This window comes from Corvus cornix, chromosome 4A, assembly GCF_000738735.6.
Source record: "Corvus cornix cornix isolate S_Up_H32 chromosome 4A, ASM73873v5, whole genome shotgun sequence".
Classification (NCBI taxonomy): domain Eukaryota; kingdom Metazoa; phylum Chordata; class Aves; order Passeriformes; family Corvidae; genus Corvus; species Corvus cornix.
In genome coordinates, this window is record NC_047058.1 from 1,366,885 (window position 1) to 1,382,866 (window position 15,982).

At 46.1% G+C, this 15,982-nt stretch overlaps 1 protein-coding gene across 1 annotated transcript; it reads right to left on the reverse strand.

The window, feature by feature from the left end:
* Window positions 1–58: 58 nt before the first annotated feature.
* Window positions 59–15,919, reverse strand: LOC104691337 (heat shock factor protein 3-like). The gene is made up of 13 exons (XM_039571938.1): window positions 15,759–15,919; window positions 14,518–14,626; window positions 12,737–12,864; window positions 9,755–9,879; window positions 8,817–8,892; window positions 8,090–8,151; window positions 7,572–7,653; window positions 7,149–7,282; window positions 6,109–6,354; window positions 4,719–4,824; window positions 4,100–4,165; window positions 3,189–3,255; window positions 59–2,583 (listed from the first exon to the last, which is right to left on the reverse strand). Exons 1-13 carry the CDS (start codon window positions 15,900–15,902, stop codon window positions 2,252–2,254), a joined length of 1,677 nt encoding a protein of 558 aa, XP_039427872.1. The 5' UTR covers window positions 15,903–15,919; the 3' UTR covers window positions 59–2,251.
* Between the last annotated feature and the right edge of the window lie 63 nt (window positions 15,920–15,982).

Sequence of the window (15,982 nt, forward strand, 5' to 3'; positions counted from 1 at the left end):
TTGGGAAACATTGGCACATACAGGAACACACACAAAGAATGTACAAGAAACACAGTAATGCTTTTGCAATTCTTGAGTTTAATTACTTCAGCATGTGGGTTTTTCTTGCTATTCAGTCTTTCCATTGCAATCTTTCTTAAGAAAGTTGCATAAATACTTTTCCCAGACCAGTACATACACCAGACACACAGATGCACAAACTTTTTTTTCTTGCAATTTTTTTAAGCCTTGGTTTCTTAACTTCTTAAGAGAGGAAGTGTATTAAAAACCCATGATGCACTCAGACCCAGTATCTGACAGTGAGCTGCACTGAGGGGAGAGGACTCTCTGACAGAGGAACATGACACTAATCCATAACAGCAATTACAGTCCAACCTGCGCAGGGAGTCAGAGGTGCAGGTCAACCTCCCAAAGAACTCTGTTGTCTGCATGGTGCTGTCAAACAGCACACCAGGAAAGTCTGGTTTTCACTGTCTCTCAGCAAAACTGTGGCCTTTGGGAAGGAATTAAACTAAACCTGACCTGGGACAGATGCAACATGCTCACCCCTCCCCCTCTCCCTTCAGCTCATGAAAACTTGAGACTATTCAGCCCTTGGCCTCAAGAAGTCAGCAAAAGAAAGACTGTGAAGGCTTGAATAAGACAAACTTGACAAAAGGCAATTCAAAAGATGGAAATGAGAAGGGTCACGAGGTAAGAACAGGTACAGAGGCACAGAAATAAAATGACACTGAAGGTGTTACACGCTCAGGAGCAGGACCTTCCTTTGTAACTCAAGTGATTTGACAATGAAGCACAAATCCAACAAAGTCAGGCCAGCACAGGTAACATGCATTATCTAGCAGGCTTCAGAATATCTACCTTGGATTCTTGAGTATAAAAGAGCTCAGCACTTACTAGTTCAGGAACGTTAGAGAGAACAAAGCTTGTAGGTAGCCTGAATTCCTAAAACTGGAAAAAATTTAAAGTAACTGTGCTGGTAGGAGTATCAGGTGATACTATCCAAGGGGGTTTCTACCTGCATCCAGGCCTCCTGCAGCCCCAGCACTTCGCTGTCACTTCAGCACGTGGCAGGTTTGTGTGGGCTGGCAAAGCTATGGCATGCTTGGTACTAGCACAGAACTTGCTGCTCTATTGACACAGAGGCTGGGCTCCACAGTACAGCTACTCAGAGAAAACTTGGGAAACAGTGCCAAAAGAAACTTTGGGAAAAGACTTTTTGACGAAGCAGACACTAGCATATGTAGTTCGTTGTCAAAAGACTCAGATGCATCTGGTTAATTTGGCTTTAAAATTCCACGGGCAGAAATTGCAGCGTGAAGCCCAGTGTCCATCCAGGGGCAGGGAACAATAGCTGCTACCAGCACAGAGATACCTTAATGCAACACCCTGTGTCAGTGCAAGGCACCCCAGGGCTCCCCTTCTCATTTTAGGGGCAGCTGCTGGCCTTTGCTAAACATGAATCAGTCCTACTGACCATCTCCAAGGACACATGACCTGTGAACTGGGGGCAGGTTACCCCGGAACTGCCATGCAATGTGCATGAGAAATCAGCGCTACACAGGGGGGCAAGCACTTCCTACCACAACTCCTACAATCCGGGGCAATGGATGTGTGCTAGCATGTTAAAAAATAATACTCCACAGTTAAAATGTCATTTTCCATAGGAAAAATGTCCCCTATACCTAGGAGCAAATCTAGGAGTACGAAAGTGATCTAAGCAGATGCAAACAACTGTAGCCAGTAACTATCAAAAAAGAAATCTCAAATGAAAAACAAAATTTAAAAACAACTTAATTCCAAACAGTAGGCAAGCCACCTATTGAAGCAGGCTCTCCAAAGAGTAAAACCCAGGTTCCAAATATTACACACCACATTACTATCCAGCTAATAAAAACAAACACTACCCCCCAACAAAAAAACCCAGCCAAACTTTACAAACAGGATACAAACAGATTTCCTCTTGCAATAAGAATATTGGATAAAAAGTTATGGAATACACTGTGTTATGTTTACAGGGTTGTTGTTCTTCCCCTCTGTCTGGTGCCCTCACTCCACCAGCTCTTGCTGTTGTTGAGCTTGTGCTCAGTTCTCCCAGATGTGCTCCCTGCTTGCAGCAAGAGAACTTCCCTTTGTCTGCGCAGAACAGGGTCCCCAGGAAGCAGGTGAGGACCAAGCTCACACTTTTTACTGCTCCACTCCTTTGGTGGTTATTCCACAGCAGTAAGCCAGTTACAAACATTCTATGAGTTCAAGAAATTTCTATTTCAGAAGCCTCATCTATGAAGTTAGCAACAGGACTGAGAAGCAGGAGTGGAAACAGTTTATATTCTCCATTCCCATCTTCTGGGAGGAGAGGCGGATCACCCATTCCCAGAGCGTCCAGAGGCTCGGCCTGGCTTGCTGGAGCTGCAAGTGGCACAACGGTTTCACTGGCTGATGGAGGCTGGAGAGCAGGTTTCTCCTCCAGGGAAGGCAGCAGAAAGTCTTTCTGATCGTCCACCTTCCCTGCAGCTTCACCCGAAGGCAGCTCTTCAAATAAGGAAAGCAGAGGGTTGGCCCTGTACTGGATCAGCTGCATATCTGAGGGAAAAACAAACAGTTAAAACTGTTTCACCAACTGAAGGCTCTTATTCAAGGCAAGGAAGTCTGGAAAGGTTGCTTCAAACTTGGTGTACTACAGGAAAGCCCAGGCTGGGCTGGGACAAACCCTACACCCATGGCTGTCAGAGTGAAGCGAAAGCCCCTGTACCTGGAAACATCAGTGCCTGAAGCCCACTGCAAGCCCCTGACTCTCACAGCATGCAATGGCAGCACTGCAGTGGTAACCTGAGCAGCACTGCCTTTGGGGGGGATCACAGCCTGTGTAGGAGATACTGCCACAAGGACATTTGCAGTTCTGCTCCCCACTGTGGCACTCATGTCACGTTTCCATGTGAAAAAGGACACAGGATGGGACCCATGTTTTCTGTGTGAAAAACCAGGATGGGTTTTTTCTATCTGAAAAACAGGATGGGCCTGTTAAGACTGAGGCACAGCTTCAAGATCAGTGAAATGTCAGAGTCTTCACAAAAAGCTTAAGCCCAGACCAAAGAAGGAGATATGACAGTCTACAACAATTCCACTTCAATATACAGTTTTCAAAGAGTGTGGAGCTGCCACAGTGCTCAGCGTTCCTTCCTGCCCACCTTTGCTTCCTGAAGTTTCCCTCTCACTTGCTCCCAGACCTTCAGTGCTCTCTGCCAAGTTTGCCATCTGAAACAAGGCAGACAGAGAGTTAAGACAGAATGTTTAACAACAACAAAATGGAAGTCTTTACTGACTGGTTAACAGAATTAGATGTGAAAGGAGAAGGGAAGAGAGATGGAGCAACTGAGCAATGAGCCTGTTGTTGCATATGAAGGCCTGCACACAGGAGCTCTCAGAAGGAGGCACAGTGAAGTACAAACTGTACTTACTAAACAAAACAAGCTTCTGGCTAACAAATATTTGTTTTACCTTCCAAACCAGAAGCTTTACTACAATCGGTCTTGTTGGGGTAACAGTTAAACATGATTTCATCATGTAATTAAATTTTGCAGGCACTGCTTAAATGCAGCTGCATTTTACACCAGTTGTAGTCTAAGCTCTTCTGACTGAGAAATCCTAGTGTAAATATTTTTTCAGGACTACAACAAAAATAACACTTGCAAGGGTTTTTTTTAATAGTATGAATCAATTTTAGGAACTGGACCAAGAGAAGTAAGTTTGTGCTGAATTTCTGTATATCTTCTGAGGAAATCCCATACAACCACGTTCAGAACAACTACAGTGTATTGCATTACAATTTTCATTTAGTACTCTTCCTCCAGTCTTCACACAGGCATTCCAAGTGTATGACTGCACTAGGAATGTAGGACTGGAAATTATCTTGAGATCCCTCTTAAATTCTGACATGCCAACACTGATAACTGAAACCCTGAAGTCAGCTGGATGCGATGAACCACCAGTGTCACCCTGTGCCACCAACCCCATTCCCACCCTTGAGGTACATCAAGCAAGATTCAACTCCCAGCATCACATTCACCCTCCCCACCACAGAAGTAAATCTTACTCTTACATTTTCCATACCAGGGGGAGTTTCCATCAAGCTCATATCCAGGGCTGGCAGCTCAGGATTAAATGTCTGAAAATAAAACCAGACCACATGTCAACTAATAAAGTTCATGAAATAAAATGCAGAGGGCTCCTCAAAGAACTGCAGGACCCAGTGTGCTGCTCCTTCCACTGAAGCACGGGGACAGTGGCTCCTCCATGGGCCTTCAGCTGGGAGCTTCAACCTGTGGCAGTAAACTGAGGTCACAAGAAGAGAAAAGGTTACCCTGTTTCCCAGTGATTCCAGGAATACAGCTAAATTTCACTCCATATCATCCAGTTGAATCAAGCACACAGGATGTGATGATATGTGATTGAGGTTTGAGAAGGAGAATTGAGGCAGTATTTTTCCTTCTTTTTCTCCCCCTTCGGTTCTGTAGAACAGAAATCCTTTATGACCTGGGAAAGGCTCCCAGTATTACTTTGTACACTGTGAATACCTATGAATCATTCTATTTCTAACTATTTGCTTTTCAAGATGTTGCCCCCTCCTACCCATTACAACATGGAATAAACTAGTGACATTTCATGATGCAACCTGAGCAGTATTTCTCAGAAATCAGAAATAGCGAGAAGACACTCACATCACTGAATGCTTCAGCACCGAAGTTGTACTGCTTCCCTGACAGCATTGCTTGGAGCTCTTCAAGGCTGGCATCGATGCAGTTCAGAAAATCCTGAATTTCTTCTCTAAAAAGACAAAATTACATAGTACTGTAAGGCACAGGTGGCAGGCAGGGCCTCCTCTTGCCCCACAAGGCAGGTTGCCTACAATCCAGAATAGCCAAATGGATGAAACTGCATTCCTGTATCACCTTTCACTCCACTTTTCACTCTGAGGTACAGGTACAAGGAACACTACCTGAACAGCAAGCACAACTACAGCTATCAGGTCAAAAAGCAGTTCCTCCTTCCATACCTACTCCCTCCCTCATTTTAGTATCTGGTCAATGTTCTCAGACCCCAGCCTGTACACCAGTACCTGTTTAAACAAAGGTCCGATGGCTTTCCCCTGGGACAATAAATGATAAGCAAAGGGCTGGAAATAATCTAGGCCTGAAGGAACTCTACCTACTTTGAAACACTGGCTTGTTGCCAAATTGGACATGTTTCCAAGGACAGTGGGCAAGACATGAGGGACAGTGAAGAACCTGGAAAGGCAGCAGCAGGCACAGTGGCCACACTGCATGTCTTGCTATGCCATGAGGTGCTCCTGTACTGAATTCCCAGCGCTGAGGAATGGGCAGTTCCAAGGCACTGCCCCCACATCCTGTGCCCAGGAGGGAAGATACAGCAGGGCCTTCAGACCATACGAGTGCTGGGACACCACCCCAGGCCCTCCTACCCGCCACTGACCACAGCAGAAGAGCTGTAGGAGCAAGGGTTAAAGCTTTGTCCTCAATACAGCTCTCCTGCAGCCACAGTGATGGCACTGGCAAAGCTCAGGGACTGGAGTGGAGCTGGGAACTGCTCACGCAGCCACCGCGGAGTGGGAACCCGCGGCCTGCACCCCTGATCCAGGGCTGTGTGATCTGACAGGGCACACGGGAAACAGCTTTGCACAAATGAGGGGCAGAGAAGGAAAGGAACAGTGAGATGACCACCAGGACAATCCACATCCAGGTCCCAGGAATAAAGTGCCCACAATGCCTGCCCGAGATTAGTGCTCTTCACCTGCTGCTTGGCAGCACCTAGCAGTGCCAGCAGAGGGCTGATGGGACACACTGACGGACGCACCAGCACTCAGGCACACCTGTTACCATAAAGGTGACAGGGACACTTACCCTTTTTCAATGTGTGATACCAAAATGTGGCTTTTTCAAGCCCTGGTAACAAAGGTGCAGCGAATTCACTTCATCAATGATAACTCAAAAGCTAATTCCCTACGTTCTGTCAAACAATACACCCTCCAGAACTCCAACAGGATCCCACAAGGTGACAACAGCCTAATGCTTTTCAGAAACAAGTTAATACCTGTCCAGCAAAGGATCATTTTGGTTTCCAGAGTTGTTCTCATTCAAGATGGAGTCAATTACTGACACGGGGTCCTCTGGAGCATTTGGCTGTGCAGTGTGGAGCTCCACAGCAGCCGTGCCTGTTTCACCAGATTTGCTGACATCGTTTATAGGAACTGATGGGACAGGTTCTGCACAGTTTAACTCACTTGGCTGTGATACTTGACAAAGAGGTAAGCCAGGATCCAGAGCTGCCTGTGGCTCTCTAAAACGTGACCCAAAGAGAAACAACACACAGGAGAATTTATCAACTGCATTACTATTCATTTCAGGTTTAGTATCCCAAATCTTAATAAGATTAGGCCAGTCAAGGGTTCAAGTAACAAACTGGTCTTTAGAAAAAGCAGCAAAGTGGCAGATTAAGAATCTCTTACTACAGCTTACACAGAGACCATGTATGAGAGCAAAACACCTCTTATTCCCAGGCAAAAAGCAGCAATATAGTATATGGGATTTAGGCAGGAGGGAAACTCCTAAAAGACAGACTCTGGAAGGAAAATACTCCAAATCAGTCCATATTTCATTCTGGCTATTAACAACGAAATGGGTTTTCACTAAAATCTGTTGCCACACAGAGGATGTCTTCCCTAGGATACGCTTAGTGAGAGCAGTATTGAAACTGGAGATAAAACTATACATCTTAATTTGTTTGTTAGCAATCTATATACATTTTGGATTATCAGAAACTGATATATGCGCTCACGTCCCTGTTCAGTCAAAAAGTCAAGTATGTGCTTATTTTTTGAACACACAGAAAAGCCTCAGCAAATTAAACCTGAAATGTCCATCAGACTGACAGGCCTCCAAGGACTCCTGAAGAGACATGAGCTCTGACAATAGCCAATGCTACCTGCTGTAGAAGGACAGCGTGCAACAGGCCTGTCATGCACAAATGGACATTCAGAGAGACGTTGTTTCCCAGAATCCATATGGATCACCAACATTACTGTAACTACCCAATTAACCCAGGCCTAAGTATTTCATATACTTTGGACATACCTGGCTCTGCCACTTGTGTGTGCCACAGCAAGGAGGCCATTGGTGGCATTTTCCAGGGTGTCAGTGATATCTCGGATTATCAGACCTGTACCATTTCCATCCTCTTCATCTGCACTATGTTCAGAAAAAGCCATCTGCAGATACAGCACAGAATGAGTAAACCACAGGCTCTGAACTTTTCTTTTTTCATACTGAAGCCCCATTCTCCTTGCAGCTTCTCTTTCCTGTTCACATTTCACCTGTGACCAGTTGCACTGATTTGCATGATTTTACAGCCAGAGTGATGCTCTAAAGCTGCTCATTGCCCATTACAAAAGGGAGTGCATTGATTATGAGGTTAGGGTGTTTGTAGCCATAAGGAAGACTGATATCACTGTGTATCATCCTGTCCAACCCACTGCCTCTATCCCTGGGGAGACTTACAGCTTGGCCACTCTCCACAGGGATGCGGACATACTGACGACTGTACTTGGAGGGTGAAGCACCCGCAGCATCTGTGAGAGACCTGAGACAAAGCACAGCTTTAGTACATCCTGACTTCCAGAAAGAAGAGCTGCAGCAGTGCCAGATACAGGCAGTAACGGTTATCATTCTTTCCCTCCAAGACGCCTGGCTTTTGGGAATGTGTGTCAGGAAGGGTACTGCAGGCAGCCTGCACTACACACACACACACACTGTGGTTTGGAAGAAGTCAGTTATGCATGCACATTTGGAGATTTACCACTTCTGATAACTGTGCCCTTTGGAATTGAAAATGTATAGAATATTCTCTTCCCACCCATTTTAGTGATAGGAGGAAATACTTATTTTGTGCTTGACTGAACTTCCATCAGCTTTTTCAAGTTTGAATATACAAATGATAAAAATACCTGTCACACAACAAAAACTGATTTATCCCTATAATTTACATCTGACTGATCTGGGACCTATCAAGTAATTACCTTTTTCTTTTGACCCCAACAATATAATTTCCTCGCATCAAACTGAGTATAAATTGAAGAATCTAAAAAGGAAAAACAAAAGAAAACCAAAACCAAGTGGTCAGCATAGCAATCCTAACATTAAATTCTTAATTCAGATTTTACTATAAAATTATACAGTTATGTGACAGAAATTAACAGGTATTTTAAAAATCCATTTGCAGTTATATCTTAAAGAACAAAGCAAGAGTTACAAACTGCATAGAAAAATTATCCCACTTGCACAGTTGGCTTTTTTTTTGAAATGCAATATAACAGCACAAGTCACTGGAGGATTCCAGACCAGAAACAGCTGAGGAATAAACCAGAGAAAATTTTTTCCAGCGTGCAAGCTCCTACAATTTCTGGGTTCCAAGTTCACTTCTCAAGTGGTCTAAGTGTATCCTGGTCCAAGATCTTTCACAGACTCCATTCCACGTGCCTGCAATCTCTCAAGGTCTGGGCTCCTGTTACCATGCACTGTCTCCACACACTGACATCCTACTATGACTTTTCCTTAGTGCTTTGCTTGTGGTTTTTTACTGTGCTACTTCTGGGACACTCAGGAACTGAGAACATTTTCTTTATGCTGTATTAATACAGCCTGTTCAGCTCTGTGTCATTTGTCATTCTACATAAGCAAAGAATGCCATGAAGTATCACAGAGGCAGGAATAAGGATGGTAGCACTGAAGATGCTGCAATGGTACCTTAGACAGCAGCTTCTGTTGTTGACTGTGCTTCTGCCTTAGAACTGCCACTTCTTTCCACAGGGCCTTATTTTCTCTGCAATGCAGAATAAATCAGAAGACAGAGGATGAACAGAGTTTACTTTATATGCTCTAGTTTTACAGCTTTCAAACCTTTAGAGTACCTTGCAGAACCAATGGCAACATTCCCTCTGTGGATAACTAACCCTCAGTTAATCCGATCCACTAGTATAAACTCTGGGTTAACTTAACTCCATTTTCAATCAGGCAGCATCAAACACTCAGTAAGGACACCCTCATCCTCTGCTGCTCCACCAATAATCTTGACCTGAGATATTCCTTCAAAGCCTCAAAGCTGTTGAATAAGGACTTTGTGTTACACTCAGCCTGTTTCCAAACACTGACAGCCTTGGGACAGATCTAAAAGTAGTGTTCAAGGGGATTGGTCGGTTTTTTTTTTTTTAGAGAACACAGAGAGAAAGGTATCTCCTGAACTCTGTTTGATATCTGCTGGTATACCAATGACCTGAATGAATTACCAGTGCCTATATGAAGGGGATCTGAGAGAACAGAGATGAGGATGTGTAAAGTCCACTTCCAATAAGGAAGAAAACAAAACACCAGTTGTCCCTCACTGCATCTAACCCTGATTGTACTCAAAAAATGAAATGCTTTTATTGACCTAAAGAACTACTACAGGTGCTGGCAACCAGAGTGAAATCTCAAGACAGTCAACAAACTCCCAGTCTAAATTTCCAGTCTGTAACTGAATTACAAAAACAAACAAGATTCAGAATGTTGTGTGAGGTGGAATGGGCATTCTTAGGAAAAAATATAGCTTCACCTGTTTCCAGTTCACATGAAACCCATATTTAGCCAATGTCCATCAGATATAAGCAACATTCAATGTATAAGCACCCCCAAACAGCCGAGTCTACCTCTTCATGTTAGCCAGCCTGACATCCATGTTGTTCTGCTGCTCTCTCATCTCCTGCACTTCAGACAGGACTTTGTGCAAATCCTCTGTGCAGACCTTGAGATCCTCAGTTCTCACTGCAGACACCTAGAATGAGTACACATGCTTTACTACAAACAGTGCATACTCCTTGCTGCAGGGAGAGCGCAGTCAGTCTGCAGAGCAGGACCGAGCCCCATTAAAAGACCAGGTAAGACTGCAATTCTTACATGGCACAAAACACCACAACTGCTGCAGTTGACAATCCTTAGGACAGGCTGCACTGTGTAAAAAAAACAAGATGCCAATGAAAACATGACACTAGCACTTTGTACCTGGAGACAGTAGATTCATGACCATAATTCACAATAAAAACCACTGACTGCAAAGGGCTTTCCCTGGGGGTTCTCAGTCAGGCCTGGTGACAGCTTGCCCTCTAGTGTCACAAAGCAAACACCAGCCAAAAAAACGCCACAGCCGATAGTGGAAGAACAAGGTGATCATATTCCTTCTAGATGTGGGTAAATCTGCCAGCAAAGGACTAACAAATTTCCATTAAGTTACCGGTAGATTAAGGTGTCTAGTTAGATGCATCCTACTCAGTCAGAAAATTTATCCCACACCAGCTGAATTGCAGATTCCCCTGCTGGTGTTTCCTCTACTATCTCTCTGCTCAGTGACATTCCAAAGTTATGGAGACTTGTCTGCAGAAAGACGAGTCCAAACTGCTCTTCTACTCACAGCAGAATCTGTGAATGCTGCTACTTCAAACGATGGTGGAAAAGCCATCTGAGAGCAAAAAGCTCACCATCTCCTTCCTGCACTTCTGTATTAAACATTTTCCATTTCCTTCAGCAACTCTCTCTGCAGCAGGAGCACTGCTGGCTGCAACACAATTCAGGGTTTTGAAAAAGACAGGTCTACAGTGCATCACATGCACTTGTCTGAATGACACATCCAGGTTTTGTGGGCATAATTTTGAACATCATTTTGCTAAGTACTGACTATAATGGAGCCACATGGAGTTGTACCAGGTATCCCTCCCAACCTACAGCCTGCTGGGAGTTTTCTTGTTACTCTGGTAAATTCCAGGGGAATGTGAAAGCATCTCTTGGATTCCAAGGGGGAGGTGAAAGCACCAACGTGGGATTGGCCTGCTGAGGTCTGAGATAACTTCTGTGCAGGTTGTCATCCAAAGGGGAATGGGATAGTCAGATAGTCAGAAACGAACCTATGGTGGTACGAACCAACATCCCATCCCTTTGTGCTGGAACTGACCACAGCTGTTGTGCAATCACTTCTCAGACATGACTAACTACTTTCTTGACATGATCCCATGGTGCAAAGGATGGATTGAACGGTCTGACAGTTGTCCTCCCTGTCTGCAGTCTAGATGCTTTGCTGTTTGTTGCAGTTAATAATTTATGCTAATGTACACAGGGTGCATCCCAAATGGAATTCTTGGCTGTCTGATTTCTCTTCAGCACACCACCTCTCTGCGGGAAGACAACCAAAAGTTGCAGGAAGTGGGTGGAAATTTTGAATGCAGCCAGCTAGCCTCCAAAAAAAAAAGGGCTGATCTAAATTCTGCCCAAGTACAAGGAGAAGCTCAAATACAAGCTCTTCAGAGTCCCCAACTGGCTAATCAGGGTGTCCAGTCCTTAGGTGCTGAGGCACTGGCACAGGTTGCCCACAGAAACTTGGCTGTCCCATCGCTGGTTGGATGGGGCTTGGAGCATCCTGGTCTAGTGGGAGGTGTCTCTGCCCATGGCAGTGGGTGGGATGAGATGAACTCTAAGGTACCTTCCAACCCAAACCATTCTGGTATTCTGTGGAGACACACAGGGTATCTGCATACCAGCAGTAAAGCAAGTCCTGCATTCCAACCTGCAGTCCTGACAGAGGCCTGAAATACAGTTTACAGCCAATACTGGAATATGGCCCCATTCCAGGCAGTAAAAGAGCAAAAAAATGAATGACTGTTTTGCAAAAAAATCACAACATTTCCTGTGCAACAAAGAGTATCTTTCATCAGCCTATTCAACATTTCATATGAATGTCCTTGGCACTGAGCAGAGCTTTTTGTCTTTCCATCTAGAACACTCCACCCAGTGCACCACCCCTGGGACACATGGTGCCACACCTTACGTCACCGTGCACCTGCCCGGCCAGGCGTGCACGCTGGGACACGCTGGTCACAGCAGCGGGGGGAGCACAGCCTGAGCCAGTGCCCCTGCATCGATTCTGGCTCCAAGCAGGGGCAGCTCACTGAACAATCAATCCAAACAGAATTGTGGCTCTCCAGCCTACCCTGGGCTTTTATTACCCTAGGCAATGCAGCCACACCTGACAACAGCCTAAAGAAAAGATTCTGCTGTTCAAATGTCAGCATGATGTATCACAATACTCTCTTCCTCAGGATATTATGGGCTGTAATGTGCCAATAGAGGATAAGTATCTGTGCAGAAACAGGTCAGACAAGGCCTGAACGTACAAAAGAAAAGCAGAAAGTGCTCATAAGGATGTAGTTTAGTGGCAACACAGTTTTGGAGGAGCAATATGATTTATGCAAACTCATCCAAATGAACCAGTTAGTGATGACCTTGGTGATTTTCAGTGAGTGCCAAATGGGAATGTATTTTCTTTTGCTTCTTTCACTTTGTGCCCTTCTCTGAGTTAAAGATGCTGACAGAACTGCAGACCATGCTAAGCTGCAATCAGGAATAGGAACTCTGTGGAGAAGGGCTGCGGTTTGATGACGATGCAGAACATGGTCCTACCCCAGTTCACGACCAACAGCAGAGCAGTTTTTGTCTAAGCACTGGCACAAGGAGGCCCAGCCAAGCATTGTGAGGGAGTTTCCTTGGTTCCCATGGTATTTGCTGGCTGTGTTTGAAACACCCATACGTGCTCCTGATAAGCCACTTTCGTAACCAAGTGAAGTAAATATGTGTCTGGACTATACCTTGCGCTTGATGTTTTCCAGTAAATGTGCCTTCCCTTGCTTGAAGAAAGGGTGCTGGAACTCAATGACTGAACTTTTCTCTGCTGTGATGATACCATTCTCCAGAGCAATCACCTTCCTGAAACCATCTGTGGAGAGAAATCAACAAAGGCATTTCTTTCAGTTGAGAGCTGCTTCTGAATAAATACAGTTAAAGAAAAGTCCAATGCTACCAAAACACCCACTGCACTACAGTTACTGGGAGCAGAAACTATGAAAAACAGCCAAAGTAGCCTTTCCTGGTGCTCAACGATTTCACTTCTCTGATCTTCACAGCTAGAGAATATGTCCAGAGTACCACTGCCTGCAGGCTGCACACGCAGCTGCACAGCAGAGGCCACTGTGTGTCCGTGGGCAAGACAGCCATGGCCAAACCATCCCAGCCACGTACAAACCTTCACAACAGTTAGTTAGAAATGAGATTTACTATGACATCTTGAATAGAATCATGTCCCAGTGGATGCAGAGGAATGCTAAAGTTTCCCTTTTACCCCTGACAACTACACATCAAAACAAATGCTGTCATGTACTACCATGGTCTACAGAATAAAGCAAGGCAGAGAAGTTAGCTCCCTGCCTGCCTATGCAAACACTTGCAGCAGAGCACCTTCTTCATACTAGACTGTCTGCACAAAGTAAGATATTGCCAGTTCTATTTCCATCACTGCTCAAAGGCCACAGGGTGGATGCATGATTCAGCTGACAGGCCAATCCACCTCTCCTCAGTCAAGGTTCTAACACAATTAATGCACTCCAACTATTATTAGAAAGCCAGAATAGGTCCAGCAGTAAAAGGAGGCTGCCACTACATTGTACACCTTCATAGGAATATTTGTATTTTTTCCATTTATCCTAGCTACAAGGGAAGAGACAATTGTTTCTTTGGATTATCCTCAGTCACTCAAGTGATGGGTCTCATAAACACAAGCACATGACACAAACAGCAGCACCTACCCTCTGTCCAGAGACTAAACAGATGTGCTTTCTCTCATGTCTACATAAATCCTATACAGGCATCAGCTACAGAGATCAGGCAAACCTACTGGGCAAGGACAGAAAGCTCCTCCCAGTCAGTCTGAATGAAATTCTAATTAAGGCAGCACCTCCTGTGCTGTTGATCCCTCCACTGGTCCCAGAAGCTTCAGCAGTTATTCCTGCTGGTTGCTGAAGCTCTGCATGCAGCACTGTGCCCCTGAGCCACCCTCACTGCACCCCTCTGCCTGGCCACGCTGTACATACGCTACGCTATGCTGCCTACATGATGCTCACAAGTTGAGCAGAGAAAACATAATGAGAAACATAGTCCAGCTCGGCCCATCACTGGGACTGATCTAGTTCCAACACAGCAAAACAGGCAAGAGCAGTGGCAGCCCCAAAATCCAGGCAATTTTTTTTCAGATTCTAGGTGTATGGGTATACACACAGCCTCTACCCCCCTGGGTACACATATGTTTGCTGCAAGAGCAACACTGGAGCTCAGGCAACCTCACACTACCTTTAGGCACCAGCACATATTCTTACAGCTGTTACTCAAAAGGACTTGGAGCTAAAACACAAAAACCACACACTAAACCAAGTTCTTCCATCAGTCTTTTCTTTTGCAAAGCAAACTCAAGGGCAGAGCTCAGGTTTTCAGGGATGAAAGACTTGCCAAGTCCATTTGCTTGTTTAAAGAAATCCAAACTGAAGCCAAGTAGCTATGAACTTGGCAGACAGAATGTGTAGGAACCACTGATGCTTACACATGTTGAGCTGCCGTATGAAGCTGGAGATATTGTTGTGTTTGAAGTACTTGGGGAGCAGCTCCTTGGCAAACCTCTGCTCATCCAGAATGCAGAAATTCTCGCCATTCTAGGAAATAAGCAGGAGTAACAGTTAGTTAATAAGCACAGCTTTTCTAAGGTGTTGCTCTTAAGTGAAGACCATAAATCAGCAGAGACTGTTCTGATAGCAGAAAAGGGTGAAAGACATTGCCAAGTCAACTGTCTGTGGGGACACTTCTGAGTACTTGGGACTGGTCTAAAAAGTTTGAATTCAAAGACACAATTACATGGAACACTTCCATTGAACAGGGAATTTTCTTTAAGCCCTGACACATTTATCTTAACCCAAAGCAAAATTGTTCTAAAAAACCTGCTCTCTTTGCTCCCAGGAAACATATGCATTGCACAAGCCCAGTGGAATTCATGCCACTAAAGAGATTTCATCTCCCTTCATCAGTCTGCCCAGCTCCTGACAAGATTCTTCCATTGTATGTGCTATGTCATCACTAAAAATAACCACATAACGTTGCCGAGTTACCGAAAGTTCAGACAACACAACCCAGCGGTGACCAGGGGTAAGTGTGACACCAGCAGTGCCAGATTTATTACATGTTCAAGATCAAACTTCCTGGAAACCAGCGAGCTTTCTGCATCACTTTTATGTTGTTCATGAGGAGAACAAAGATACTGTGTTTCTTTTCGTCTTTGCCTTTGTAAAGGGAAAACGGCTGGGAAAAGGTGGAGAAAAATCCTACGGTTTTAAAAATGACAGGGAACAAAAATAAACACAGTGCGTGTCTGGGGTGTCTGGTAGTTGTGTCCGTGCCCTGTGCCCGCGGGATACATCTGTCTCCGCTCCGAAAGGTAAATGGACAGTTAATGGCTCCTGACAGCGTCCTTTCATCACCCGGAGCCGCTGACCGGGAACTCGCGACTGCCCCCCGGGGATGCCCCGCTGCACCAGCCCCGCCGCACGCGGGGGGTTGCGGGGGCAAAGCAGAAGCCCGGGCACGGTCCTGCGCACGCCGGTCCGCGCCGCGGGGCTGCCCCGCCAGCACCACCGCAAGCGAGGCGGGGAGGCAGGGTCGGGACGCTCCGGGCAGCCGGGGACCCTCCGCCGCCCCCTGCCCGCAGGGCTCCGCAGCCCCGGCCCGGCGTCCCCACCACCCTCCAGCCGTCCGCGCGGGCCTCCCCGGGCCAGGCCCGGGCGGCTACCTCACCCTGCTCCAGCAGATGACGTCGTCGCTGTCCGGGTCCTCCAGCAAGGCCCAGAGCTTGGCGAGGAAGCCGGGGACGGGCACGGGGCCGGGGGCGGGCGCGGCGGGGGCGGCGGGGCCGCGGGGCAGCGCGGGCGCCTCCCGCATCCTCAGACCGCGACGGGCCGCGCGAGCGGGGACGGGCCGCGCGGGGCCGCGCGACGCAGCGAGGGGCGGGGCCGGCGCGC